Source organism: Ptiloglossa arizonensis, chromosome 7 (assembly GCF_051014685.1).
Source record: "Ptiloglossa arizonensis isolate GNS036 chromosome 7, iyPtiAriz1_principal, whole genome shotgun sequence".
Lineage (NCBI taxonomy): Eukaryota > Metazoa > Arthropoda > Insecta > Hymenoptera > Colletidae > Ptiloglossa > Ptiloglossa arizonensis.
Genome location: NC_135054.1, coordinates 25006973 through 25033892, shown reverse-complemented (window position 1 = coordinate 25033892; position 26920 = coordinate 25006973). Strand labels below are relative to the sequence as shown.

The window sequence follows — 26920 nt, the reverse complement described above, 5'->3', positions numbered from 1 at the left end:
TTTCGCGGCAAAGCACTCGGAGAGTTGTCTTCTCGTCTTTCGAGGAATCGAAAAATCGATCTCGGAATCTCGGAGGACGCCCTCGCGCGAAACGTCGAGGTTATTTTTCGCGGAGAGTCGATCGTTGGCGGGAACGATCCTACCGATTGCACCGCGGTGACGAAGACGGATCGGGCCGAGCTCCGAACGACACCGCTGGAAACAAAGAAACTTGTCGCTTCTCGCTTCTCCCTTCTCGCTTCTCGCTTCTCGCTTCTCGCCGAGAACCGATCGAACTCTCTATCCGTGCCGCTTCCACTTCCCGACGACGAGCATTGTTCCGCCGGCTGCCGACCATCTATCCGTTTCTTCGATCTCGCGATGCATCGACCGTGCGACGAACAATCGAAGCGAAGAACCGTGCACATGGAAGTCGAGGTGACCGGTCCCGGACGGAAAACTGTGTCAATGTCCGAGGCGATCGCGAAAGTCGAGAATCGCGAGGTCGCGCCTCGGAGTCGATACGGGATAATCGTCGAAACCAAGATCCGAATCGAATTTCGGAGCCCGCGAGTGCAACGAGTTTCGAGCAACGACGTATTTTTCGAGAAGTAGCCTCGGAAGAGAACGAGCGCTTCTTCTTCGTCCCGTACGAAGAAAGTCTCGTAAGTATAATATTTAAATCGAGCAAAACCACCTGGCTCGAGGGTGGACTTTTACGAGGCAGCGTGCTAACAATGCCACTTGTTATGCGTATTTTCAGCGGGATCGCGGTTTGGAAGGTCGCCAAAAGTTTTGGCCGGCGTATTTCGTCGGGGCAACGTCCGTCGTTTGCATTTACCGCATATTAAGCCAGCGCGCACCGCTCGGTTTGCCAAATGGTCGATGCATCGAGAGATACCTTGGCTAGGCTCGATCCGGCCACCGGGGACGCTACGGCGATACCATCCTAATGGCGCAATTAGGACGGAAATTGTCCCCGCGCGTATCGCGTATACGTCGAGAAATAGTTTGGAAATTCTTCTCCGGGCGTTTTCACGCCCGGCGGACGGACGGACGGACGGACGGACGGACGGTGCGCCTCACTGGAGGAGACACCGTAAAGCGTTCGCGAACCGGACGAGCACAGTTCTCCGCGGTTTGCGTAACATTTTTCGACGAATCCGTGTGGATGTTCCTTCCGAGGATGGAAAGGATAGGTCGCGCGCAAGAATATTCGCGGCGGTAAAAAAGCTCGAGCGTCGTCGAGACGGTATCGTTCGGGCGTAGGGCTTCGCCCGCGCGATATTTCGTATCGTTCGTTTCGTCGACGCGGACTTTCCCTTCGCGGTGGTTACTCGAACAGCTTCTTCGGACGTTATTTATTACCCGCGATTGTTTCCCGTCCCCGCCACGTGCGAGCGCGATCGTAAATTTTCAGGCGACGGGACAACACGCTTACCGGTGAAAATTCCCCGGAAATGGAAAATTCGAGAACGGAGACCGTTTACCGCGACACGGTCTTCTCCGCGTTACGTTCCAAACGAAACGAGGATATTTTCCCGGTTGAAAAAACGACTTTCTCTCGCACGGCGAAAGAAAATTTGTTCTCTCTCCGGGTGAGGGAAGCCAGCGGGAGGTTTTCCGCAACGGTACGCTTCCATTTAGCCCGTCCGTTCTGCCCTAGGAGCCGTAAACTTGTCGGTTAGGCTCGCAATTTTCTTACGCTTGATCGATTCTTTCGGGAGCACTCACCCCTTCCTCTTTCCCTTGCAACAAGTGGAAAGCGCCGGCCCTTTGAATGCCGGGAAGAAACCAAATCGGATGGGAGCGTATAAGCCTCTCGATCAGAGTGATGTCGCAGGCAACCTCGCTGCCAGAATCTTCCGTGGAGCTGGAAGATCCACCGGAGGTCGCCGAGCCTTCCGAGGATAGCGACTCCTCGCTCTGAAAAATCCACGTCGAATCAATCTCTCGAGGCGCCGATCGCCGAAACGATTCCGTGGCACGCGAATCTTCGTGGAACGCGTACAGTGGTAACGTTCGCAATTATTCGCTCGGCGGTTCCTCGAGCCGGGAGGAGAAAGGAACGCGTTTCGAAACTTTCCTCTCGATGCGCGGACGCGGATACGAATTTCGAGCAACGAATCCGAGTCGCGAATATGGAAAGAAAAATACCTTTCCGGTATTTAAATACGGACACAGGGGTGCGTTACAGAGAAGAGGGTACGAGGAGGAGGAAGAGGAGGAGCAAGTTAAACGTCGACTAAATAAACGATGGCCGAGCGATGCCGGGCATTGGCTGCAAATTGAGATAACCGGTGAAAGTTCGTTCGCCGGTTCTCTCCAGGACGGTATAACGCAGCATTAGCGTGTATTGTACGACGACCGGAGAGGATTTACACCCCTGGAATTGCCGCTCGAGGGACCGAGATTTCCATATTCGCGACTTTTATTCCGTTCGTTTTCGATCGCGCGTCGAAATTCTCCGTCCAAGATTTAGCGACGCGACCGTGAAATATATTTCGGGAATTCCGCAAACGAGACTTCCGAGGTTCGTCGGAGACGATCGCGATCGTTCCTAGGTTGAATCGTAGCTTGCTCCGGCTCGTTGAAAACCGGACTTTGATACGAAACACGGACCGACGCGCAACGACGTTTCGAGTCGAACGAATCGAAGGAGAACGTGCCACACGCGCCGAACACCCCTGATTGCTCGATCGCGAAAAATCATCCGCGACGGTTCGGTGCCGCGCGGTCCTCGTTCGTCTCACCTGTACATGATGTAGTTGCGTAAGCTGATGATGTTGCAGCGGATTTGGCGGAGGCGTGCTCGGCGAGTTGACAACCTGAACGGTTCCGTGTTGCTGCAGATACGGTTCCAGGAAGACATCGCTCCTGCAACGAGAAAGGAGACGGTTCCGATCAGCGAAACGGGAGAAGAGGTCGCGACACCGCTTAAATCCGTTGTCGCGAATATCGATCGCGAGAGAAAGGATTTACGCATCGTGGCGCGATCGACCGACAGGACTCGCGGAAAACTGGGTCGCGAAATTGCGAGGAAAAAGAAATACGGTACCCGACGGTACGCGACGGTACGCGACGGTACGCGAGACTCACCGGTACAGGAAATTACGTTCTTCCTACCATTATACGCGACCAGATTATTATCGTATTTTCACCGGAGCGAATAACGAGCCTGCTACGAATTGTTCGGACCTTGTACTCGAATCGGAGACTCTTCGAGCTCGTAGGTGTTTCGCGAACGATCGCGACGATCGAAGACGGTCGGCTCGAGATGAAATCCGCCATTTGGAAAGTACGTTCGACGCGCGAGCAGCCCGACAAACGGGGATCTTGCACGGGGAATCGGTTGGGAAACTCGCGGTTAAATTCTCCGTCTTCGTACCGAGGGGACGATGCGCGCTTTGGAAACGGAGCCCGATGCCGGCCGCCGTAATTTACGTCGGGTCGCCCCGGGAGAAACCGCGAGCTCGGCGACACCGACTATCCCGATCGATTTCGTGGCTCCTCTCTCGCGCTCGAGATACCGGAGGACCCGGACGATTTCGAGAAACGGAACAAGATCCGTAAACTTGGTCTCCCGAGCGAACCATCGTCCCGCGCGAGAAACGTACCGTACGAGTGAAAAATATCACCCGTTGTTTGGTCCGGTCCGTTCCGTTCCGTTCCGTTCGCGCGACCAAGTCGCAGCCACGTCGTTCGTTTCCCGTGCAACGAAATCGATACCGGTCCCGTCGAAGCGACATCGCGACGACGTTTTGCCCCGCGGTCCGAGTTCCGAAACAACCGGAAGTCCTTCGGCCTGTCCGTCAACGACCGCGTTCGCTCACCTCGAGACACGAACGCGACGAAGGACAATGGAACGAGATGGTAGCCGCAGCTACCGACTTTGCATACGTCAACGTCCTCCGTACCCGTACGATATTCGGCGCCAGATTGCGACAAAGTTTGCTCGAAATAAATACCGTTCCGAACTTCGAGCGATGCACCCTGCTAAATGGAACGCGCGACCGCGCAACCGCGCAACCGCGCAACTACGCCGGTCGATTATTCTCTGGGTTTCGCCGAGGCATCTCCACGGTGGCGCAATTACTCGCGACGCAACGTGTCCTCGCTTCGCACAGTGGTTTCCTTGTTCGGGCGCGATCGACCTCGTCTCCGAGCGAGGAAAAAAGGGTACGAGAAAACGATCGTGAAAGAGGTCATCGTCGATGAGAGTTTTCGGGAACGGGATTCCAACGAGAGACGACGAAACGTCCTTCTCGGGTGCTCGTCGAGCAACGATCCTTGCTAGTTTGGGGAGGAGGAAGGGGGGGGGGGGGAGAGAGAGAGAGAGAAAGAGAGAGAGAGAGAAAGAGAAGAAATTCAGAAATGGAGAAAAAAACGAGTTCAACTCGTCGCGTTCGAGGGACATAAGCGTGGATCGGACTCGATCGTTTTCGTAAAGGTTCTCGCCGGGACGCGCGAAACGAGATGCAATTCGCGACCACGCGTCAAATTGCCAACGGCCGGGTTGGGTCGGGTCGGGTCGAGTCGGGCCGAAAACGACAAAGGGCCAGCGACGCGGAAGTTACGTTCCTGATTCGACGACGAGGACGGTGTTCGCCGTCCGTGAGAACCGACGGGGGTTGCCATGACGACTGGAGGTTCTCGACACGTGGTCCAGCGGGCGGCTCGCAAGGGTAAAAGAGATTTTTACGTATTAACGAGCGAGCGAGCGTGCATCGGACGAGCTGCAAAGGGGATGCGTCGCGTCGCCTCGGTTTCTTCTCGAAGGAGGCGCGCGCGCGCGCGTCTCAAAGGAGCGAAATCTCGAGCGAGACGAGCTCTCGAAAAGAGACAAGGATCGCTCCGCTTTGCGAGTTTCGCAGTCTCGAGATGTTAATTCGCCGCAGTCTCCCGGGGAGAGAGGATAATTGTTGCCAGTCTGGCGTTATCGGCCAGAGTATTATTCGCGAGAGTTTAGTCGCGAGGGCTCGTTTCGCGGGCGTTAAATTGCCGTGTGCTTCTCCTCCTCTGTAGTTACGAATTTATTTCGTCACGGTGCGTTCGTCCGAGGTGTTCTTCGCCAGAGGTACGCGATACTCGGGAGACGTTTCGCGAGTCGAACAGCCCCCTTTTCCAATCTTTCTTCCAACGTCTCGCTCTTGGGAATTCTCGCGACTTCTCGCGACTTCTCGCGACTTCTCGCGACTTCTCGCGACTTTCTGATCTTTCCTGATCTTTCCTCGGCCCACGGTTTTCAAACTTGTCCCGTCGCGCGCGAACGTGTCATCGTTCGCAAACTCGTTGCTCGGAAAACGAAAAAGAACCATCAATTTCCGACGAGCTCCTCCCGTTTGCGCGCCAAGAACCGAAACAAACAGGGGAGACGGATGGATTCTTTTTGATCTCGACAATTTCTTTCGACGTCTCCGCGCGGAATGTTCCTTCCGAGACTTTGGGGGAGAAATCGTTCCTCGGCTGGATGCTCGCGCGAGAATGCAATCCCCGTGCGTTTTCGAGCCCTTTGCGGCGAAAAAATTAATTAGTCTTTTCCCCGAGTAAGAACACCCTCGCGACAGAGCGTCGCGTCGCGTCGCGTCGCGTCGATCCTCGATCGTCCGGGGATGTTCGGTGCGTCGGGTGCCCGACTCGATCGCGCGAAATCTTACCACCCGAAACGAGAAACTTTCTATCGGTCGAACTTCCTAACCGAGTTATACCGAGGCTCTCGAAATCACGTGGCTGATTCGCTCGGTGGAGCGATTAAATCGACCGGAAGCGGCGACGTCCTCTAAACGAGAAGCTGAACCGGATATTACCGGAAGCCGTTCTTCCCCTCGCGAGGAGCGAAACGCCCGGAAAATTTCATCCGATTCGCGATTGGTCCCGGCCGTTCCAACTCCACGGTATAGTACCGTCGCAAAAAACGGTTCGACGCAACGGAAACCGGGCGGTAAACGGGTAAATGATTCAAGGATCGTCCGAGGAGGAAAAATAATTTCGCGTTCGGAATATCCGAAGCGAAGGCGCGCATCGGTGAAAAATTGTCTCGGCGGTGCTTCGGACGGGGAGAAAAACAACCGTGTCTCGTCGAGCGACTGCGAGCTGCTCGAGATCCCTCGAGTTAGGAGGAAACGAACCTCTTCCAGGAAAGCGGTCTCTCGGGTTAAGACGGTACGGTACGGTACGGTACGGTACGGTACGGTACGGAAACTGAGAAAACGTTTTCTTCGGAGAACATTGTTTCGGTAAACTTTGCTCGAATGAATACGTTGCGCGTTTCGTTGTTCGAAAGTAGCTGCCGACCGCGAGTTCCCTTCTACGAAGGGATACCTCTTCGAATTCTGGAGCTCGCGCGAAAGCGATCGACGCGAGTAGAGGCGAGTAGAGGCGAGTAGAGGCGAGTAGACGGAAAAAGAACAGGAAACGCGAAAGAGGACGAACCAAGGAAGCGAGGAGGAAGAAAAGGGTTGCGAGCGAGGCAACCAAAGCGCAACTCCCGTGCACCGGGCTCTCCGGTTTCTCGTCGAGCGAAACCGAAGCCAAAGAGCGACTCTTGGGTTACACGATGGGAGCAGCGAAGCGAGCTTAAGTTACTCGATGCAACGCGCGACACTTTGCTCGCCAAGTAGATCCACGCTCTGTTTCGGTGGTCGTACCGCGACACCGACGTGCTCCGTTTTATCGTCTCTCTCGGAACGGGAAAACGCCGTGCACGGTCCTCGTCGACGCTCGAAAAACGTTTACCGATTTCCATTCTTTCCGAAAAGATCGCTTTCTTTCGACGCGCGGACCGTTCCGTCGACAACACGAACGTCCGTCGCCCCTCTCGGCTAATAAAGTTTCTACGCCGCTAATACCGAATTACCTTTGGAGAATTGCCGACGAATCGGATTATCGCCGAGAAAATAACGTCGTTGATCTTTCGATGAATAATTCTCCTTTCGTCGGATTTCTTTTCCCTTTGTCTCTTTTCGCCGTTTCGTCGTTTCGTCGCTTCGCTGTTATTTTCCACGACAGCGAAAAAGTTGTCCTCGAAACGCGAGCGTCTCGATCCAATCGACGACATTTTTCGTGGACACGAGCAAGAAACGAAATTTTGCAAGAAGAACGCTGGTTCGACAGAATCTGGAAACGTTTGCGGAAGCAACGCTCGTCGAAGCGTACTAGTATTCCGTTACGCGGATCGCTCGGTTCAAAAGCCCCGGTCGAAAGATATAGTAATTAAAGGGGTAGATAATTGCGGAACCCCGGAACGCTTACCGATCAAAGGTGAATCGCTTGCCCTTTTCCGTTCTCGGCCGACGTCACCGCGCGCATATCGGGCTTCCGTGTAAAACATTCCACGGAGAATCCACACGAGGGATCGCGGAAATTGACGTTACCGTTTTCGGTTTCGCGTTCCTCGGTACAAAAGTATCGGCGACGAGTCGAATTTTCGAACGTTGGATCGTTCGATCGTTCGTTCGATGGTCGATTTTCTCGAATCGATCGAAAAGAATTTTCGGTACGTGGACTCCGAACGGCGTTAAACGCGAGAGTTCGAAAGATCGTTCGATTATCTCGCTCCCTTGTCCGGTTTGCCGCGAAATTGCGGTTCCGAGAATCCGATTTCTGGCCAGGAATGGAAATTTACTTGGCTACTATTTGGCTGACGAGAGGAAAAGAGAAAGAGAGAGGAGCATTCGTCGTCGTTGTCCTCTTTCCGTCGTCGCGAAAGAGAATCCAACGCCGCGGCCGGATAACGTTAACGATGGACTGAAAACGAGCGGCACGGAGGAACGGGAAATTCGTTTCCCCTGCAGCGCGCGACTAGTTTCGTTCCGCGACACCTCGAGATTCGAGGGGACTGCGGATTTTCCGGCAAATGCCATTTCGTTCATCGTTCTCCGTTTCGTTGGGGATTGGTAGCGAACGGCAGGATTCGTTCGTGTCCGTGTCTCGATCCAGTCCGGGAACACGGATCCGCTCGTCTGGACGAAGCGGACGAACAGTTCCTCCGCGATTAACCCTTTGGCCGGGTTAACCGGGTCTTTGTTCTCGGTAAAGGCGGCCAGTATCGAGGGATCGGAGGCGATACCGTTTGCCGGTCTCGGCGATCGGCGGGCAAACTGCGTCGCTTTGTACCTGTCCTTGTTATGGAACGACAGTCGCGGTGCCGCCGTACGATACCCCGGTGGCCGTCAAAGACGGCCCGGGATTCGATGGATTACCGCGAGGTTTCAAAGGACTCTGGTAGCGAGCCGATATTCCTCGCGAGAGGAGGAGAGTATCTTTCTCTCCCCGGAGGATTTCGGAGCGACTCGATTTCCAGGGTGGAAATGGGCTCGCCACCCTCGGAACCGGGACGGCATCCTTCGCGCGCGGGGCTCGCATCGATATTATTGTCCGTCCGGGTTTGAAAATGTCGCGGCGTCTCTCGGTGGATTCGGTCGAAACGCGTTCGTTGGCTCTTCGCAGGCTTTCCAACCGAGTTAGGAGGTTCGTCGGGGAGCTGATTTATCGTTACGACCCTTCGAATCTTACTCGAGTATCGAGACCGTCCGCGTTTCGTACAATCGTTTCCCAACGATCGCCGGAGTACGGAAAACGAAAGGGAAAGTCGTCGTCGTCGTCGTCGTCGGCGGCGACGGCGGCGCGTTCACCACCGCAGGATTAAACGATCGTCCTGGTCTCGTGTCTCGTAACGTTAAACCGAAAGTGGCGTATCGTGTTTCGCGCGGTTTCCTCCGTTTACTCGCGCGACGAGGTCCAAGCTTTCCACCCTGACGCGCTTCGTTGGCGGAGCAAAAGCGAACGGTCTGCCCGTCGCGGTTCTTTCGTCCGGCCGATGAAACGTTTAATCGATCCTCCCGCGCGAGACCAATTCACGGATGGAATCGAGCTGCTCCCGTTCGCTTTTCGAGATTCCGTTGAAAACAACGACGGAGAGACTCGTCGAGCGTCCGAGAACATTCGTCTCCGTTTCGTTTCGGGACTGGAATACACGTCGTTCGACCGGATAGGGTCGTAAGTGGCATCGACCCGACCCTTTTCGTGCCACCCCTCCCTCTCTCCCTCCCTCTGTTGCCTTCGCTTCGACGAGCACCGATGTTCGTCGTTGGCCGCGGTGCCCGCGCGTTTCTTCCGTTCCTCGAGAACAATGTACAACGTATCGGATCCTTGGCGCCGAGAGATCCCGCCGAGTCCGTGTCGATTCTGAGTTCTGGTTCGGTATTGCGTTCGAACGTTCCGATTCGTTCGATCGAACGAGAAACGGTGTACGCGACGCATCTACGGAAACGAGTACCGTAATCGTTTCGAAATGCGTCGTCGATCGCGCCGAATGACTAAAACCGGCGGAATTTCCGGGTAATACGGTTCAGTCGGAAGAGCAAACGAACGACGCGCGTTGCGGAGCCTCGTAGCTGCCCGATGAATCATACCGCGCGCGATATACTCGTATACCGCGTACGTATCTACGCAACTGCGTACGTTGCGCGGAAATTGCAACGCGACGAGCTCGATGCTCGTCTTTCTCCGTGCGACCGACCGCGACGGAGTACCGATAATTATTAGTAACGATGGAACCGTCGTCGGTAGCTCGAAGCCTTTCGTTCAACGCGACGCGACTCAGTCCCATCGGAGAAGATCCGAAATTAACCGCGGCGAATCTTTCGAAAATTTCGATACTCGGCTCGAAAGGAAGGAAACCGCTGCGTTCGGTTCCCCTCGACTCGTTTCTCGAATCCATCGGTGCACGCGGAAAAGCGCGAATGCGAACAAACGCGCGTACCCGTGTCGTAAAGCCTCCTCCGGAAGGGAGAAACGCGAAAGAAGGAAAGGGCCGTAAGTGGAATTTAACCGAGGCTTTTCGAGCCATCGAAACGTCGTCTTTGATACGCCCGGGGAGCTCGTTACCGTTTTTCCGCGTTTTACGCGTCTTTCCTTCCGGAAGAAACGCTAACGTCCGCTTCGCTTCCAAGGGTACGCGAAACCGTCCGATCGTATTCGAGCAGCTGCGCCGAATTAATTAATTCGAGCACCCTTCGGCGACTCGTCTCCCTCGCGAGCAACGATCGTCGGCCGGGCACGTTGCTCCCCCCACCGTCCTTCGCTGGAATTTTTCTCCAAATATCCGCGCGGATCGTCTCGAGACGTCCGTTTAACCGCACCCGGGCAATAGGAGCCCCGCGAACGGATCATCGATTCCGTCGAGCTTTCTCGCGAGACTTTTTTCCGTTTCGGATTCTGGCTACAATTTTCCTCCGACGGGAATTCGAGCGCGGTGCTAGAGACTCGGCGGCGAAAAAGAAAAAAGGAAACAACGAATCTCCGCGCCGGGGTCTATTCGCGGAGACCCGAGCGGATTACGGCTAAGAGGCTTACGTAAGAATAAACCGAAGGGCTTCGCGCGGTCGGCCACTTTGCTATCGTATTTCGTATTAACCGCTGATTAAAATCGATTTTCCCGCGGTGACACGCGAGACGAGCCGTTTCGCGGTGCTCTTTGCTCGTTTACGATCGATCGACGATTTACGCGCGAATCGAGCAATCGAAAATGGATTTTTGTCCATGGATCGTCGATTCGGTTCGACGACCAAACGAAAGAAAAAACGGTAGAAATCGCGTTGCAACGTCTCGGTCGAACGGAACGAGATATTCCATTCTTTCGTTTCGAGTTATCGATACCCGTATCGTTCTACAAAGTCTTTCGACTCTTTGAAAAATTTTCCTACGGAATCTGTGCAACGATGCAACCCGTTACCAAAGTGATGGCAATAATGTGCGTACGTGCAGCGAAATATTCTACGAAATGCATCAACGTAGCATTTTGCGAATCGAGCAATGTTCAAAGTGGAAGACGAATCGAAGTTTACGGTGACTAACGGTGTACGCGGAAAATCTGATCGAGCGTGCGCGCATGGGTTTTTCGCGCGAGCGAAAAAGAATAGGGTGGCTCGACAAAAATTGTAGGTTTTCGCGATCTTTTTTTCCTCGAGGAAAACGAATTCGTGGTTGTACGTCTCGTCGTCACGGATGCGACGAAACGACATTCGGGAGCGAAGCTTCTACGATCTATCGTTTGTAACATCGAAGACTTTCAAGCGGCCATCTTTCCATTCAACATTGTGCACATCGGAGAGAAAGAGAGAGAGAGAGAGAGAGAGAGAAGGCGCTCGGGCGCGTCGCAGCACCACGAAAATTTCCATTTCCGGCGTTCGTCGTCGGACGACGGTCCACGGTCGACGGTCCACGGTCGACGGTCCACGGTCCACGGTCCACGGTCCACGGTCCACGGTAGTTGGTCGCGGCGGGATCAATAAACGTAGGTGCCGGGGACATCAACGGGAACGAGGAGCGCGATCCCGAGTGCAACGGCCATCGATTAACAATTAACGCGCGGTTACGCGGCTCGCGAGTCTAGTACCGTGATGGCGTGCAACAGCTTTTCTTAGCAACACAGACGAGCGTTCATGCGAAAAGTTTACCTTTTAACGCCGATCTCCGCGTAACGGCCCCTCGTCGCGCGAGTGGCCACGCTCCTGCCGCTCCCTGGATTCGTGTACAGCGTCAGTATGTCGCTGTTAATGTTGCGCAGAATCGGTGGCAGCATTATTGCGATCCTGTCTCGCGTCGATCCTTGATAGCGATCCAACCGGAGAAACGCATTTCATCGATCGGTCACACGCAGCGTCGTTATTCTCCTTTTCGTGCGCCGGATATGCGGATCGACGATTTCGATTGCGCTCGATTTTCAATCTGGGAAGAACAGTTGCATTGCAAACGTCCGTCTCGCGTTCTCGGCCGGATTTCCGGAGGAGGAATTTCGGTCCGGGCGTCTTTCGGCGCCGCAGCTATTTTCCGCGCGCTCGTAAGTCGTAGACGCTCGACGCTCGGAAGAGCGCGTGGATGGATACTCGGAGCGAGGAACGAGGTAAGCGAGTAGGTACTCGAGGGGAGCTCGAGGGGCATGGAACCCGATACTCTTGAGGGTACGAACCGCCGAATGCGTTTTTCGCGACACGGGACCACACAGGAACGCGCACCGAAGGTCCGCGTCGCGAACCTAGTGCTCGACGATCGTCCTCCTCGTATACTATAGAGCAACTCGAACAGCCATCGATCGTAACCTCCTGTCGTCTCTGTCGCGTGTTTCTTCTACCTTGGTTCGAATCTATCGCTACCGAATCGAGTACCGAGCCACGCTGAACGAAACTCGACGTTCCGCCGATGCAACGTAGCGACGGTAATTTTCGGCTGCGATGAAAACCGGTAAACCGTTTCTCGAACGAGACGACGATTCTCCGCAAAGAATGACGCAACGCCGCGATTATTTATCGTCGACGTTTCTCTCTCGCGCACCGAGCAGTTTATCGATAAAATGACGAGAACGCGTCACGCGAGCGGGCTGCGATAGAAATTCGGCGTACAATATCGCATCGAGTTCCGACGAAAAGGGCCAGCGGAGCGAAACGAGAGAGAACCGTCGCTCGATCAACGATCAACGCTCGTAGAAACGGCCCTGCCTCGGTTCTCTTTCACCGAATGTCCAAATATCTCGCCAACGAACGAGCACCCGTGAAAGATGGAACCCGCGTTATTGCCGGTATCGAAGCGAAACGAACAAAGAGGGGGAAAGAAACCAAGGTGCGCGCGATTCGAGAAACGCCTTCGGATATCGGACCGACGAAAAATGGCCCGATACGACGAGGCGAGAAGCGAGAGAAATCAACCGGCTGCTCTCGAGTCATCGATCCTCGCGCTATTTCCTCCAACGGTCGAGATTTCCGAGGCGTTTTTCTCATCAGGGGGATCCGACCATTCGGGAATACGATTCGAGACGTTTAAATTCCGTTTTCCGATAAACGAACGTAAAAAGAGTTAAAAAGAAGAAGACATCGAATCGGGAGAAGGAGGGACTGCCGGTGCTATCGCGAAACAACGATGAAACTGATCAGAGGGTTCTTGGAGCGCGAACGACGAATCCTCGATATCGTGGAAAGATTAAAATTAAACGGTTGAAATTCCACGGTTCGCTCTCCTCCGGAGGAAACCGGGTTCGTCTGTTTCTGAAAGAAACGTTACCGGCCGGTTACGCAATGTCCCGACTTTCCTACGGAAAAATTCACCACGGATTTTAGCATCGACCTACCGTTTCCTCGATCGATTCGTTTCGAAGCGACACCGTCTCCGTTGCTCCGAAGGAAACAGGTTGCACCGATTGAAAATTACGGGCGTACGAATCGCGCGATAAATAAAGGTCGCGAGGGGTAGGCGTTTCAGCCTTTTAACAGCTGCGGTTTGCGCTGAATCGGTCGCGCGCTCGAACGTGTCACGTACACGGCTCAATTACGTTCGATCGATCGATCGATCGATCGATCGATCGATCGGTGAATTTGCCACCGCGTACGAGCTACGCTCGAGAGCTGCCGTTAATATTGAACGCGAGGTTTGACGGATCGCGGGAAATCGACGTTGTTCCTCCGTGTTTGGTTGCGGGTAATTTTCAAGGGGAAAACGAGGGGGGTTTCGTCACCGGCGTGGATCTGTCAAGGATCGTCGCGGTCCGTGAATCGGCCCTCGAGATCGGGGAGTCGTATCGAACGAACCGATCGTAAAATGGTACGGTACGCGTGGATCGTTCGCCTCGGTTCCCTCGAGAGGGAAGAGGGAGAGAGAAGAAAAGAGGGAATTTACGACGTTGATCTTTACGCTCGGGTTTGCCCGCCGAGTTACGCAACGCGAGACACGCAACGCAACGAGCCTCGAAATGCAACGCGAGAAACGAGAACCGAGAAACGAGAAACGAGAAACTGGAGCGGTTTCAAAATCGAACCTTTCCGCTCGATTCGAAAATTGAAAATTTTCCTCTCGCGATTTCTCGTTCCGGCGATTTCCTCTCGGGGAAGTGGTTCGTTTTCCGTTCGCTCGCTCGAGCGACGCCCGATTCGCGATTCTTGCCGCAACGGAACCAAGGGACCTTTTCCAGGATTCTCTCCGCGCGCATTCGAAACGCTTTTGCGCCGTCGGTCGCGCGTGACCGATATTTCGGCTCTTCGGAGCGTTTCGCTCCGTCGCGGTCGTCTACTCCACAGTTTCGCGTTACGCGTGCAAAGATTACGTTCGCGCTAGTTTAGAATCGTACGTACGCAATTCGAATTACTTTGCGCCGATCCGCAGGCATTTACGACCATCGACCTTCGCGCTGCAGCAATTTCCTGCGGGACGAGGCGATTGGCCGTCCAGATCGACTCGAACGAATCGGCTGGACGACTACGAGATCGAGACGGTGACTCGTGAACGGAAACTTTGTACGCGATTCGATCGTCCTACCGCTCTCCTTTTGATTCGCGTTCGTCCGAAACGACGCGGTTTCTCGATCGAGCCTCCTCTCTAGCTCGAAGAATCTCGGTAGAGACTTTCGACCGTTTCGAGGCGACGCGTTCGAATCGAGAAAGCGAAACGTCGCACCGCACCGGCGGTCTACGAATTCTATTATCTTCGAACGAATCGCGCTTTCGAAGAGTTTGTCGGAAAACGCGAGACGATATTCCCACGACTCGTCGTTTCGTGTCGGATCGTTGCCCGCGAAACGTATTTTCCAACTCGTGGAAAGGATATCCGGGCGGGCGTAGCAACTGCGCGAACGAGACGCTTCTCTCTCGTCGATCCGAACGTTCTCCGACCCGTCGAGAGTCGTCGCGACGCGCGACAGAGATAAACCACGTGCGTATCTCTCGCGCGAAAAATCGCGAATAGTCGTCGCGTTCATCGAACACGTCCGAGATCGTCCGGTCGAGGATCGTCCGAGCGATACTCGCGAGCACCGAACCCGGACCCTCTCGAACTCGAGGGTTTCGCTCGGCACCACCCACGGCGACGTCGAACAAGCGTCTTATCGTTATCCGACGATAACCGACGCGTAGCGCGCGCTCGTGCTCGCGAAACGTCACCGATCAAATTCTACGACGAAACGGTGAACAATTTGCAAAACAAACCTGTCCTCGCTCGATGGAAAATTTTTCAGCTCTTTCCGGAATCTCTCTCTCTCTCTCTCTCTCTCTCTCTCTCTCGCTGTTTTGTAAATGTTACGTTCCAGCCGGACGGACGCACACCGACCAGCTCGATATAGACGCGGTATTGTTATCGAAACGCGAGGATAGTTTTGAAATCGGATCGACCGCGATCGCAGCATCGCCAACGATCCAAGATAAAAGGAAACAAGGCCTCGTGGAAACCGCCGAGTCGATCCTTGGATTTTTCGTTTCCCGCCGCGTAATCGTGTCTCGTCGACTCGTATCGCGGAAAAAACCCGATGACTACGATTCGTCGAGGCGCGGTGTCATCGACGAGGAGGTACCTGACGCACGGTTTCGTCGAAACGAGCAACCTTCCGCGTACAAGTTCTCGAAACGCTCGAAAATAGTCCGTACCACGCGGTCGACCGAGCCTCCCCTTATCGTTGTCGGCTGCAGCCGGCCGATAGATAGCGTCGCGTAAAAGGAGAGATTATCGCTACTTCCTCCGAGAGACCCTTCTCGGGCAACGAAAGCCCGATGAAAAACCGTTCCATCTAGCGTATAGCGATCGAGTTTGAGTAAACTCGAAGGAGAGCCGGTGAATCGTGGGTAGCGCGCGTTCGGTAGCAGGCTCGGTGCGCTCGATCGGCGTCGATCGGCGTCGATCGGCGTCGGTTGGTGGGCGATCGACCGAGAACGGGCCCGCGAACTCGTCCCTCCGGCCGAAACTCTCGCGAACGATCTCGAGTACGGGAGCGAGGGTCCTCGGCGTATTCTCCCACGTCCATCGACCGCTTTCCAGTCGTCCGACTCGTACCGAATCCTTACCAATAGCCCGGCTTCCTGACTCGTTCGCTCCGATCGGTAAACCCGCGACGCTGTCGCGAGACCATCGTCGGATCGATCCTCGAGTCGAGCGAGCGAGCGAGCGAGCGAGCGAGCGACGGGGACAGTGTGACGTCACTGGTCGCGATCACGGCCCGCGAAGCTTCGTCTCGCCGATGCTTTTCCTCCTCCGGAAGATGCTTTCGAATCGATAACCGCGGAAACGACGAGGGAAACTTTCACTTCCGGTGGCCAGCACCGTTTTCGGCCACCAAAACTCACCAAGAGAGGACACTTTTGCTTCTTTATCGTGGGAAAACCGGTGCACACGCGCGACTACGAACGCAGATCCGACGGCGAAAGGCGCCGTGACGCCAGTCGGCGACGCACTGCCAGCCGGCGTCGCCACGATACGTACAGGGACGCAACTGCTGCCCGCCCGTGGAGTCTCCTACCAGCCTCGGCTTCGTACTCGAGGAAGGGACAGGGGACAGGGGACAGGGGACGGAAGACAGGGGACCGAGGCGCATGCGCGCACCGCGCGACCGCCTGTTCCTTCTATTAGATTTCTGTACGGTGCGCGCTGCACGGGGGACCTCGTCCTTTTCTTTTCCCTTTTCCCTTTTCCCTTTTCCCTTTTCCCTTTTTCCTTTTTCCTTTTTCCTTTCGATCCAACGAAAAGCGCGCCAACCACGACTTTTTCGAAACTCGGCGCGCCGCTTCGAGCAACGAATCGTTCCATCCGTCCGATCTATCCAGAGACCGAAGAGTACAAAAAACGATCCCAACGAACGCATCGAAACGCGTTAACTTTTTCCTCGATACGGCCGACGACCTTTATTTACCGAACCTCGAATCGTTCGGCGGCGGCGGCGGCGGCGGCGAACGCGAGACCGGAAACTAGGATAACCGGTCCGGTCCATCGGACGCAGGAAGAATCGTCTCCGCGGGAATCGCGATCCGTCGAAGCTTTGGATACGCTTACTCGTGCCGAGGTGTGGCTCGAGAAATCGCGATTGGTGTCTGGTTATGTAACAGGTTTTACGTAGGTACGCGTCCGATGAGCGGTGTAAGCGCGAGCTTAGGGTCCGTTGTCGAGACTTTTCTCCTCCTCCTCGTCTCGTACTTGGACGCGTGTTCGGAGAGTTGCGGTTTCGCGAGAACGGATCTAGGAATTATGGATAATCGAGCATTGTCTTCTGGCATCGGTCTCCGTCGCTTTGTCTTTTTTAGGAGCGAAGGGTGGGCGTCGCGCCATTTTCCGCCGCGAAACGCGAAACGCGAAACGCGAAACGCGGCGCTCGCGGTTGCATCGTAACCTTTACGCGCGTACACCAATATCCTCGAGGATTTCTCGCAACGCGACGGTGTCCGAACGAGAGCGACTTTTCGTTGGACCGAAATCGACCGAGCGATGGTTCGAGGCCATCGAGATTCGACTCCTCCCTCGTTCCGCCTCTAGCTCGCGATTAATCGCTCGCACCTGCCGACCACCGCTCTCCGTCCATCCGTCGAACGAACGGAGAAGCTAACGGAGCGACGAAATTCGATCCTATCGAGGATCTTGGGGCTACTTTCGACATCGAAGCACCGATAACCGGGCCTGTGCGCATCCAACGGTAAACAAAGTACCTCGACGAAGTCGGCGCGAGTACCGCTTAGAAACGAACTGGTTCCGTCGAGTTGCACGAGTATTGAGTGGCGCAGCGTCCGATTTCCTTTGGACCCCGTGCAGGCCAGTTTTACTTTACACCGTGGTCCGATTGCGCCTCGCTCGCGATTCTCGTGTCGGACCCGGTTCTTTCCACGGACGGACGTTCGAGTCCGTGGTTTCCCAAGTCGCGGTACGTGCCGTTAAAGTGAAAATACGACGGGAGTGCGATGCGCCGCCGCGAAGATAATCAGCGCGCGTCGACACGGCTACCGGGCAAACGATCCGAGTTTACGGCGAGTAGACTTTTCCGCGCCGCGCCGCGCCGCGCCGCCCCTTTCTTCGGACATTTCCGCGCAACGATCCGCTCGAATTTCGATACCGCGTCGAAGAACGCGTTCCGCGGTTATCGATCGAACGCGGCCAGTGTGGCGTTCCAAGCTCGAGAATGGAGAACCCGTGCGACGAAAATTCGTTAACGCGACGGATCGGTTGTCTCGTAAAGCGAACAACGCTCGAGGATCGACCGTTCTCCGCGCGATTCTCTCGAGCACCGGCCGGAGCCGAATACTTTTTACGAGCGGTCGCGAGGAACGCCGATACCGACGCGACGTTTTCGTTCACCGGCCGATACGATCGAGATACCGGGAGCCATTCTCCCTCTCGGTCGTAGAAAATCCACCGTGCGATAAAGAAGACGAACGGACAATCGTCGCGACGGACGGTTAACCTTCGGGAATGCTCGGATGTTTTCTGATAAAACATCTCGCGCGTGGAAAGATTGTTTCCGCTCGGTGGGATCCATTGGCGAAGCCGCGCTCTCCTCCGCGAAAATTGGTCAAAGAAGGGTGGAAACCGATACGATCGACCCTGCGAAGATTCGCAATTTCGGCGCACGGTTACCAACAATTTTCCGACTCGGTTCGATCGACGCAAACGTTTTCGTCGTTTGGCGAATCGGTAATTCGAAAGCGTTCGATTTGGTCCTCGTATCGATAAGTGGCAACGAGGTCGAAAATATACGAACGAACGAACGAACGAACGAACGAACGAACGAACGAACGAACGAACGAACGAACGAACGGGAAAGATCCGGTTCAGCGTGGAGGAGATCGCGAGTCGAGGCGCGATAAACTTTTTCCTCCGGGAACGATCCAAGTTTCTTTCCCGTTTTTCTAGCGGCGAACTCTCCGCTCGAGCGAGTTCGTTCTTTTTCCCCCGGCGCGTATACCGTTCGCGATCGCTTTTTCCAAACGGTTCGCTCCTAAAGGGAACGGGCTAGGCTTCGAAACGAAAAGTGGTCGCGGTCCTTCGCGGCAGTAAAGTGTACGCCGGCCGCCACAAATCTCTTCCGCCAGCTTTCCTTGCTTTTTTGGACGCACGGTCGGTACCCTTTTACAGCCACTCTCCTAATCCACCGCGGCCCTTCTTTCGGAGCCCGGGTGAATTCGCGCGGAATCGATGTCTCGAGTTTCTTCTTCTTGCCCGTTTCGGGAGAACGTGTCTACGGACGACCGGGCTGGGTAACATCTTTTAGCGTCAGATACGAGAGTCTCCTACGAATGCGAATCGTCTGCGAGTTTTCGAGCAGAGACATACGCGATGCGCCGTTGCGCCGTTGCGCCGTTGCGCCGTTGCGCCGTTGCGCCGTTGCGCCGTTGCGCCATGGCGCCGTTGCGCGACCAACCGGTCGCCAGTTTTTCTTCCTCCCCTCTTCTGGAACGGTTGGTAAAAAAGTTTCGAAAAGTTTCATCGAAATTTTCACCGGAGCAGCTGAGCTCGGGAACTCGTCGAGGATTTTCGCGACCAACTTCTCCCCCGTTCTCGTTCCTCGACGCGCTTACTCGAGAACGAAGGGCTCGAACGTCGCTCGCTCGTTCTTCCTCGGGAGGATCGTCGAACGAGAACCGGACCTTGCGTTCGACGGCCACTTTGTCGCTCGGTTTTCTTACCGCGCGAGGGTGAACCGAGGATCGAAGGAGCGACTCGCTTTTACGGTGTCCGAAGTGGAATCGCAAACTATCGACGGAACCGAGCTGGAGAATTGCCGTTTAATCGTTCGCGAGGTTGTCTCGCGACGCGAGGATCTCGGACGGTTCGTTCTTTCGGTGAGAATTCGGCCGATAACGTTCCGCGAGCCGAGTACGAGAAATCGAGCAAGAATCGGACCTTTGGTTTTTCCAGTCGCGAGTTTCCCCCTTTTTCCGCTCGACGGGACGCGATTGTCCCCGAGGGGAGGACGGTGGGGTTCAGGGGAGAATTGTAACGCAACGCGAGCCGGTTGCCGTTGAGTAATCACCCCTGCGGAGTTCTTCCCCTCGCGAGACGCTCGAATATGCAAAATACTCGCTCGAGCATAGTTTTCGAAACAATTTGGGAAAGCGTCCGGACACCGTGGCCCGCGTCCTTCGCGGAACACCACGGAACGAATCTTTGGGGGGAACGACGACGGTTTGCGCGCAAACGCCGAATCGACGTTTATTCTTCGACGACGAACCGAAAGGAGAGAAGAAAGAAAGTTCGGGAAACGATACGGTATCTCGTGCCGCGGCCTCCTACGAGAATCGAAAAGGAACGCCCTCGAGGACGCGTATAAAAGAAACGCGAAACGATTCGCACCTCGCGACCGGAACAACGGTGCGAGTAATTAACGTTCCCTCTTACGCAGCGGTAGAAACGTACCGCTGGAACGCGAAACGACTATTTACGACCGGGCTGTGTCCGCGATTGTAAACGTTTGGTCGCGCGATCGTTGTTCGAGCACGGTCGATTCGTAATTTGTTGAAAGTACGATTCAAGGAAGACCGTTCAACGGAGCCGTTTTCCTAACGGGAGTCGAACGATCGTATCTTCCGTTCCTATTTCTTCGCCCGGCGGTCGTTGTTCCGGCGAATCGGGGAAGAGCGATTCCGCTCGGGAAGGATCGAGCGTGATCGTTGCTGGCGCAATTTGAAGCCGATCGGCCGGATTCGAGGAGGTTTTCGTCGCGGTGGTGGTCGTCGGGACGATTGGCCGCGGCAGTTTCGGCTCGGGTAGCGGCGTTCTATCGTCTGGTATCCGGCGAACGATTTGTTACCTGCCAGCTCGCCCGCTTTCCATCCCTTCGGCCCGTCATCCGTCATATCCGAAGCTTCGTCTCTGTCAAATTCCTGGACCGGGAGCAGCAGCCTCCTCTCGACGAGCGCGATCGCGATCGCGACCGCGACCGCGACGGAGAAAGAAAAAGAACAACAAGCGAGCTCGGAGGGGGATCCCGTTTCCGGAAATCGCGTCACGTACGAAATCGCGCGTCCCCGGCTTTGCTCTTTTCCGATTGCTTTTCGAATCGGAAAGCTCCTCTCGCCGCCGGGTATCGAAAATCGAAGTTGCGGGACTCGCGGTCTGCCGAACGTCTTTGTTACGGCCTCGTTGTACGCTTTTCGCGGAAATAGTCGCCCGTGTACGCGCGCGCGCGTGCGTCGCCTTTCCGGAATAATTTAATTAGCGAGCGTACCGAGCAAAGTGCCAGGTCTTATCCCACGGGCTTAATAGCGAACCCTTCCCCGTGTCTGAGTTCGGTTCCCGGGGGACGCGTCTCTTCCCGGGAACCGAGTCCGTACGCCGCGGCGAGTATTCTCGGTGCGCGTCGTGGAAAACGAGCTCGCGTCTTCGCCGTCCTCGAGAAACCTCGTTCGAAGAATCGATCGACCATTATTTTCCTCAACTGCCGAGGCAGTTCGTCTCGCTCGTTGTCGGGATCGGCGTCGGCTTTACGATCCTTTCATCGTTCGAGCTTCGGCGTTTCGACGCGGCACGAATTTTGATCTTTCGTCGCGTTTTACGAACGAGACGAGCCAATGACCAGGTTCGCGGTACGGGAGCGCTACAATTTCTCGCGAATCTTGTCGCGATACATTTGCTACGCGACTATTGGTACCGTGCCGTGCCGTGCCGTGCCGTGCCGTGCCGTGTCGCGTGCGTCTACCGTTCGAGCGTCCACGGTGATACACCGATAGAACCGACGCGGTGTTATCTTTGTTTCGTAGACGCTGTACGATACCGTTTCGCAATTACCGCACCACCGACGTCCACCTCTGTTCCGTTCGGGCCACCGTTATTATCCGCGATACGCGTTATCCGTTTCCAGTGCTCTCCTATCGTTGCCGAAACGAGTACGGTTCGACCACCGTAACGAAACGAAACTCTATTCGAATCGGCTCGCGAGGAGACGGCGCCTTCGAATTCCAACGAAGAAAATCCGTTCCGTTGAATCGTCTCGGAACTGTTTCGTAAACGCGCGACGACTCGTTCTTTCGCGTCCGCTGCCCGCGACGCTTCGAACGAGAAACTTTTAATTAAAGAGTAACCATCGGCGAGGACGCACGGCCGAAACGGGGCGCGACCGGCCTCGAGCGATTCGCGGCGATGGAAAAGTTTTCCGTTCCCGGCGGTCGTTTCGAAATCGTTGGAAGCGAGGAGGGTGCGCGACTCGTCCCTCGGTCCCGTTTCCCCCGCGGAGAGGACGCGTCGCGTTTCCAAGACTCGAGCTCCGAACGACGGTCTTTTATTTGGAAAAGAAACGGTCGACGGTTCTCGGTAGCTGGTCGTAGCCGAGCTTCGTCGAGCGTTTTCGCCGGTAATCGTTGCTCGCGTTCCTCGATCTCGTTGTCTCCGGCGAGCATTCGCGATGTCTCCGCGAACCGCGGTTCTCGGTAACAGAGTCAACGGGAGGAAACTCTGCGACGAATTTCGTCGTCGGGCAAACGGACGGGCTTTTCTCGCGAGAGGCGATAGCTTTTTACGCAAAACTGGAATCGAACGTAGCTACCGCGCACGCTCCGAAGAATCGTTATCGCGCGATACCGGTTTCCGTCGGTGCGCCGATCTCCGGATCGAGAGAAAGAGGACTCTGTTCTCGCGTCGATTCGCGACGACGCGACGCGTTTTTCCGTGACGCAACCCTCCGCCGCAAAGTCGAATCGAGGAGAGGGATCGCCGTGGACCGAACGAGCTCGCGCGGTGGATTCTTTTTAAAGGGTTCGAGGCCCCGATCTCCGCCGTAACCTGTTCCCCTCGGAAAGGAAGAAAAAAGAAAAAAGAAAAAAGAAAAAAGAAGAAAGAAAAAAGGAAAAGAGAAGAAAACGGTCCGGTCGAGCGGGGAGTCTCGTCTTCCTTTTACGAGGGCCGTACGCTCGACGACGCGCGGTCCATTAGCATATTCTTCGTTTTCGAGCGAGTTCTTTCCACCGGGTGGCTACTCCGGGAGAGTAGGTGGAGAAGCTCCGCGTCGCGTTTCGGAACGGACCGGAAGAATATCGAGAAAGAAAGAAAGAAAGAAAACGGAGAAGAAACGGAAGGTACCCTCGGCGCAACCTTCACCTTCGGCGTCGATGTGCTCGGGTTCGTTCGTTCCCAGCCACGCGGCTCGTTTCGTCTCGAACGATTCCCAGGAGAATCGATTCGGTCGGGTCGGCTTGCGCGGTGCGGTGTCTCTCGCGTCGAGAACAACACGGTTTCGCCGGTGCACGCGTCCCGCGCGCAAAGGTCGCTGTAAATCTCCCGGTGTTCCGCGCTCGCGCTGGCACGAGGCCGCTAATGAAAGAGAAAAGGAATTTATCGAGGATATAAATTGTCCCAGGATGTCGGACATCCGGCGGCGTTCGCGATCGATCGCGGTTCCGAGGGCCGAAGAGAGCGAGAAGGGAAAAAATGGACCGCGGGCTTTATTGGTTTTCCTTCGGAGGCCGCGGCCGAAGGGGTCGAGGCTGGTTTTAATTGGGCGATCCGGGATCGGAAACGCTCGCCGTGGTCGATGCGAAGGACCGAAGGAGCCGAAAGGAGAGGAGAGGAGAGGAGAGGAGAGGAGAGCTCGTGGCCGGTTCGTACGGTCGGTGACTCCCGTAACGAGCCCTCGTTAGAGCCTCGACGAGATCGAACCTTCTATTCGGTACCGAGCAACGACCGTTCGCACGGACCAGCTTTTCGTCGCTGCTCTTCTCTCGTCGATCTTTCGCGCGAACGATCGACCGCGTCGCGCGATTCCTCGACCCTTCCGACCTTTCGTGTTCGTTTCGAATAATTTCGCGATCGAGACGAAACCGGGGACGAAGCCGCTCGAATCCTTTCGTCCCGTCGCGACGAAACGATCGAAGCGTCGTAAACCCTCTCTGCGCGAACCGAGAAGCGAGAAGCGAGAAGCGAGAAGCGAGAAGCGAGAAGAACTCGAGGAAAATCCGCGATGCATGGCCGCGATCTCCGCGATCGACCTTCCACCGACCGTGCCGCTAAAGTTATTTTCGTCCCCGCTCGTAAGATCGGACTTTCGACGCTGCGAGTTCTCTCCGTTCTTGGCGTCTCGGTCGATTCGTCGCGCTCGAAGGAAATTTCGATCGGCCTCCGTAACCGTGAACTCGGCGTCCAGTGTCGTCCCGATGTTTCGAAATTCGATTCGAATTCGCGATATCGACGCGCGCGCGAGCGCGAGCGGAAGGGGAACGCGTTATCGGTAGGTTGGCGCTGCATCTGCAAACGGGGAAGCGGGAAACGAGTTTCGCGTCGAGCGGCGCGTCACGGTGTCGAGAGATCCGCGAAGCTGGGCATTCTTAGGAGAAAGTCGTAAAAAGACAAAGAAAGTGGGTTACGACGCCGTATCGACGCTCGCTTTTACAACAGGAGGAGCAAGGGTCGTGCCCTTTGCTAACTTTGAAAACGACGTTGCGAGATCCCGTTCCGCGGTAGCGAGGTAAGGACGAGAGTCGCTCCGCTCCGCTCCGCTCCGACTCCCTTTGTTGGCCCGCGATTCCTCTCGGATCGTTTCGCGGCATCGTTCCGTTCCCTTCGGGTCGGAGGAGTCGCGGGTACGCGCCGCCGTAGAAAATAGCCGACGAAACCGGCCGAATTTATTCGCGGTCACGAACACCACGTGGCACCGAGACCGCGAATCTTCTCCCTTTTTCCCCTCGAGGTTCGCCGCCGCGACGAATTTAATAAATCTCTCCCCCGTTGGTTCTATCCTTCTCCCGAATACAGGCTCCCGGCGAGTCGAATTCGGAGCTTAAATATGCACCGAACGATTTCCGAATACCAAATACCCGAAGAAACCGCGCCACCGAGAGAAGAATCGACCGCTCGGTGATCCTCGAAATTAATCGGGGAAAATGAAATCCACCTCCCGATCGTGGGACTTTGCTCGGCACCGTTTGACCGCTGAGCGGGGCGAGGGGACGAGGGGACGAGGGGACGAGACGAATTTCGATTTACGGTGACGCGACGTACCGTGGTTGGCGAGTAGACGGTGCGTCGTAAATTTTTCGCGGACGAAGAGAAGAGTCGAGGTCGGTTCGATTCGGAGCGGGTTTTACGTGGAAAAAGTCACGGGCCGCTCTCGAAAGAACGAGAGTTTCCTCCGTCGGTGAGACGATCCTGGCTCGATCGAGCACTCACCTGACGATGTGCCGATTGGTGGACTGCAGCAAAATGGTGGTGTACTTGGTGATGAGCATCTTTCTCCGCGATAACTTCGGAAATCGACGATGCGACGGGATGCGATGGGATGCGGTGCGATGCGAGGCGAGGCGAGGCAAGGCGATGCGGTGCGATGCGATGCGATGCGATGCGATGCGATGCGATGCGATGCGATGCGATGCGATGCGATGCGAGGAGGTGCGAGGCGAGGCGAGGCGAGGCGACGCGAGGCGAGACGAGGCGACGCGAGGCGCACCGGTCGAGTTACTCCCGACTCGATTCACAGACGGCCGCGTAACACGAAACTCGGACGGTGAGGACGCTCGGAGACGGGGCCCCGCACTCGTTTCGCATAAATCGCCCCTAAGAAAACCGAGCAAAACCGTCCGTGTGGATGCCGCGGAAATTCTTCCGGCTATATTTAGCGATCGTATTTCCAAGGCGCGCGAAGCGATCCCGGTCGGTTCGTTGGTTCTGGTCGGGCGTTCGCAGCGATGTTTACGGTGAAAATGTGGACGTTGTCGACTCCGAGCGGTGATCTTGGCCGTCCTCGAGTCGGTTTTTGTCCCTCGAACGCGGCGAAGCGTCCGCCGACTCGGTCGTTGCGCGGTTTCGTCGATCCGGGCGGAGTTGGCCGACGTTCGCATCGCGTTCCGCGACGAACGCGGCCGTTCGACGATTTCCTCCCGTCCGGACTCGGCTCGAACCTCGAGGGCGAGTCCGCGACCGATAGCGCCGGATGCAACGATCGCGAAACGAAGCACGCGATTACCTCGCGATTACCTCGCGATTACCTCGCGATTATCTCGCGATTACCTCGCGCGTCGGCGGGCCTCGATGGTGAACGAGAAAGCTCCGACCGACTCACCGATTCGGGGATCCTCCGCGAGACCATTCGTCCTCTTCCGTCCTCGTAGCGCGAAGAGATACTTTCGGTTCTCGGACGTTGCTTCGGTGGATTCGTGTTCGTTTTTCCTCTCGAAACGTTCACCGAGAGCTCGCGTTTTCGTAGAGCGGCACCACCGCGAGACATCGAGAACGCTCGATCGAAACATCCGGCGAATCGTTCGCGGCAGGTGGCAGGTGGCAGGTGGCAGGTGGCAGCGGTTATCGACTACTCCCCGAGCGGGGTAGGCGCCGATGCGCGCGGTCCGCGCGACTCGCGCGGGCCAGCTCGCTCGGAAGCGATCGGTGTCGAGGAGCGTTCCATGTCCGCGTTGCGCGTTCGATCGGTGCCGAGGAAGGGCAAGGTTCGCGCGAACGACCCCGGCCGATTCCCGACGCGTTCGCGAGGACTCTCCTTTCCGTAGATTTTCGCGGGATACCGAGTCCGCTCGAGCCAGGGAACGTTCGATCGTCTCCGGTTCGCGTCTCACCGGCTCGAATCGATTTCGCGCTCGATCGCGCTCGAGTCTGGTTCGTCCGCGGTAACTTTCGAACGCGTTCGAACCCCGTAAACGCGCAGCGCGCCAACGACAGCGACGACGACGACGACGTCGAGGACGACGCGGGCGTTCGAGCAACCTTCGAGCCGCTTGGGGAGCGATCGCGGCCGCGATCATCGCCGCAGGATCGTCACCGACATCTTTCTCCGGTCCTCGTATCGTCCGAGCGGGCCGATCGATTCCTCCGTAAACCTCGCCGAGGATGGTACGATCGTTCCGTTTCGTTCCGTTTCGTTCCGTTTCGTTTCGTTCCGTTCCGTTCCGTTCCGTTCCGTTCCGGTCCGGTCCGGTCCGGTCCGGTGACCTCGACCCGGAAAACTCGGTCGAAGGTCCTCTGGAAGCGACGCCGAAAATCCTCGCTCGAGCGAAACACTCCGACGATACCGCGGCGGGGATTATTTATAGACGAGCCGGACAAAGAGATTCGAATGTGCTGCCTGGCTGCCGGTCGCGAATGGACTGGCTCCACGCTCCTTAAACACTATACCCGCGGCTGCACTGCGTGGAGTTTAGCTGGACGGGGCTGGTTACGCGGCGCCTATAGTCCGCTCGAAGCTGGCTCGAGGAGCGTTGTCGAGAGAGCGACG

The 26920-nt window shown here is 56.0% G+C and overlaps 1 protein-coding gene across 15 annotated transcripts in view; it reads right to left on the bottom strand.

Moving 5' to 3' along the window:
- Spri (Src homology 2 domain-containing protein sprint) overlaps positions 1 to 26920 on the bottom strand; it is an 88725-nt gene that overhangs the window by 11707 nt on the left and 50098 nt on the right. For 7 of the 15 annotated variants that reach the window (XM_076316603.1, XM_076316604.1, XM_076316612.1 and 4 more), the window contains 2 exons: positions 2733 to 2856; positions 1714 to 1905 (listed from right to left, as the gene is read on the bottom strand). In XM_076316603.1, coding sequence (XP_076172718.1) covers positions 1714 to 1905; positions 2733 to 2856 — 316 coding nt within the window. Of the gene's footprint in view, positions 1 to 1713; positions 1906 to 2732; positions 2857 to 11438; positions 11710 to 15797; positions 15988 to 16076; positions 17414 to 20521; positions 20560 to 24867; positions 25737 to 25756; positions 25872 to 26920 lie in introns of those variants that run through there. The other 8 variants (XM_076316598.1, XM_076316600.1, XM_076316607.1 and 5 more) reach the window with 7 other exon arrangements.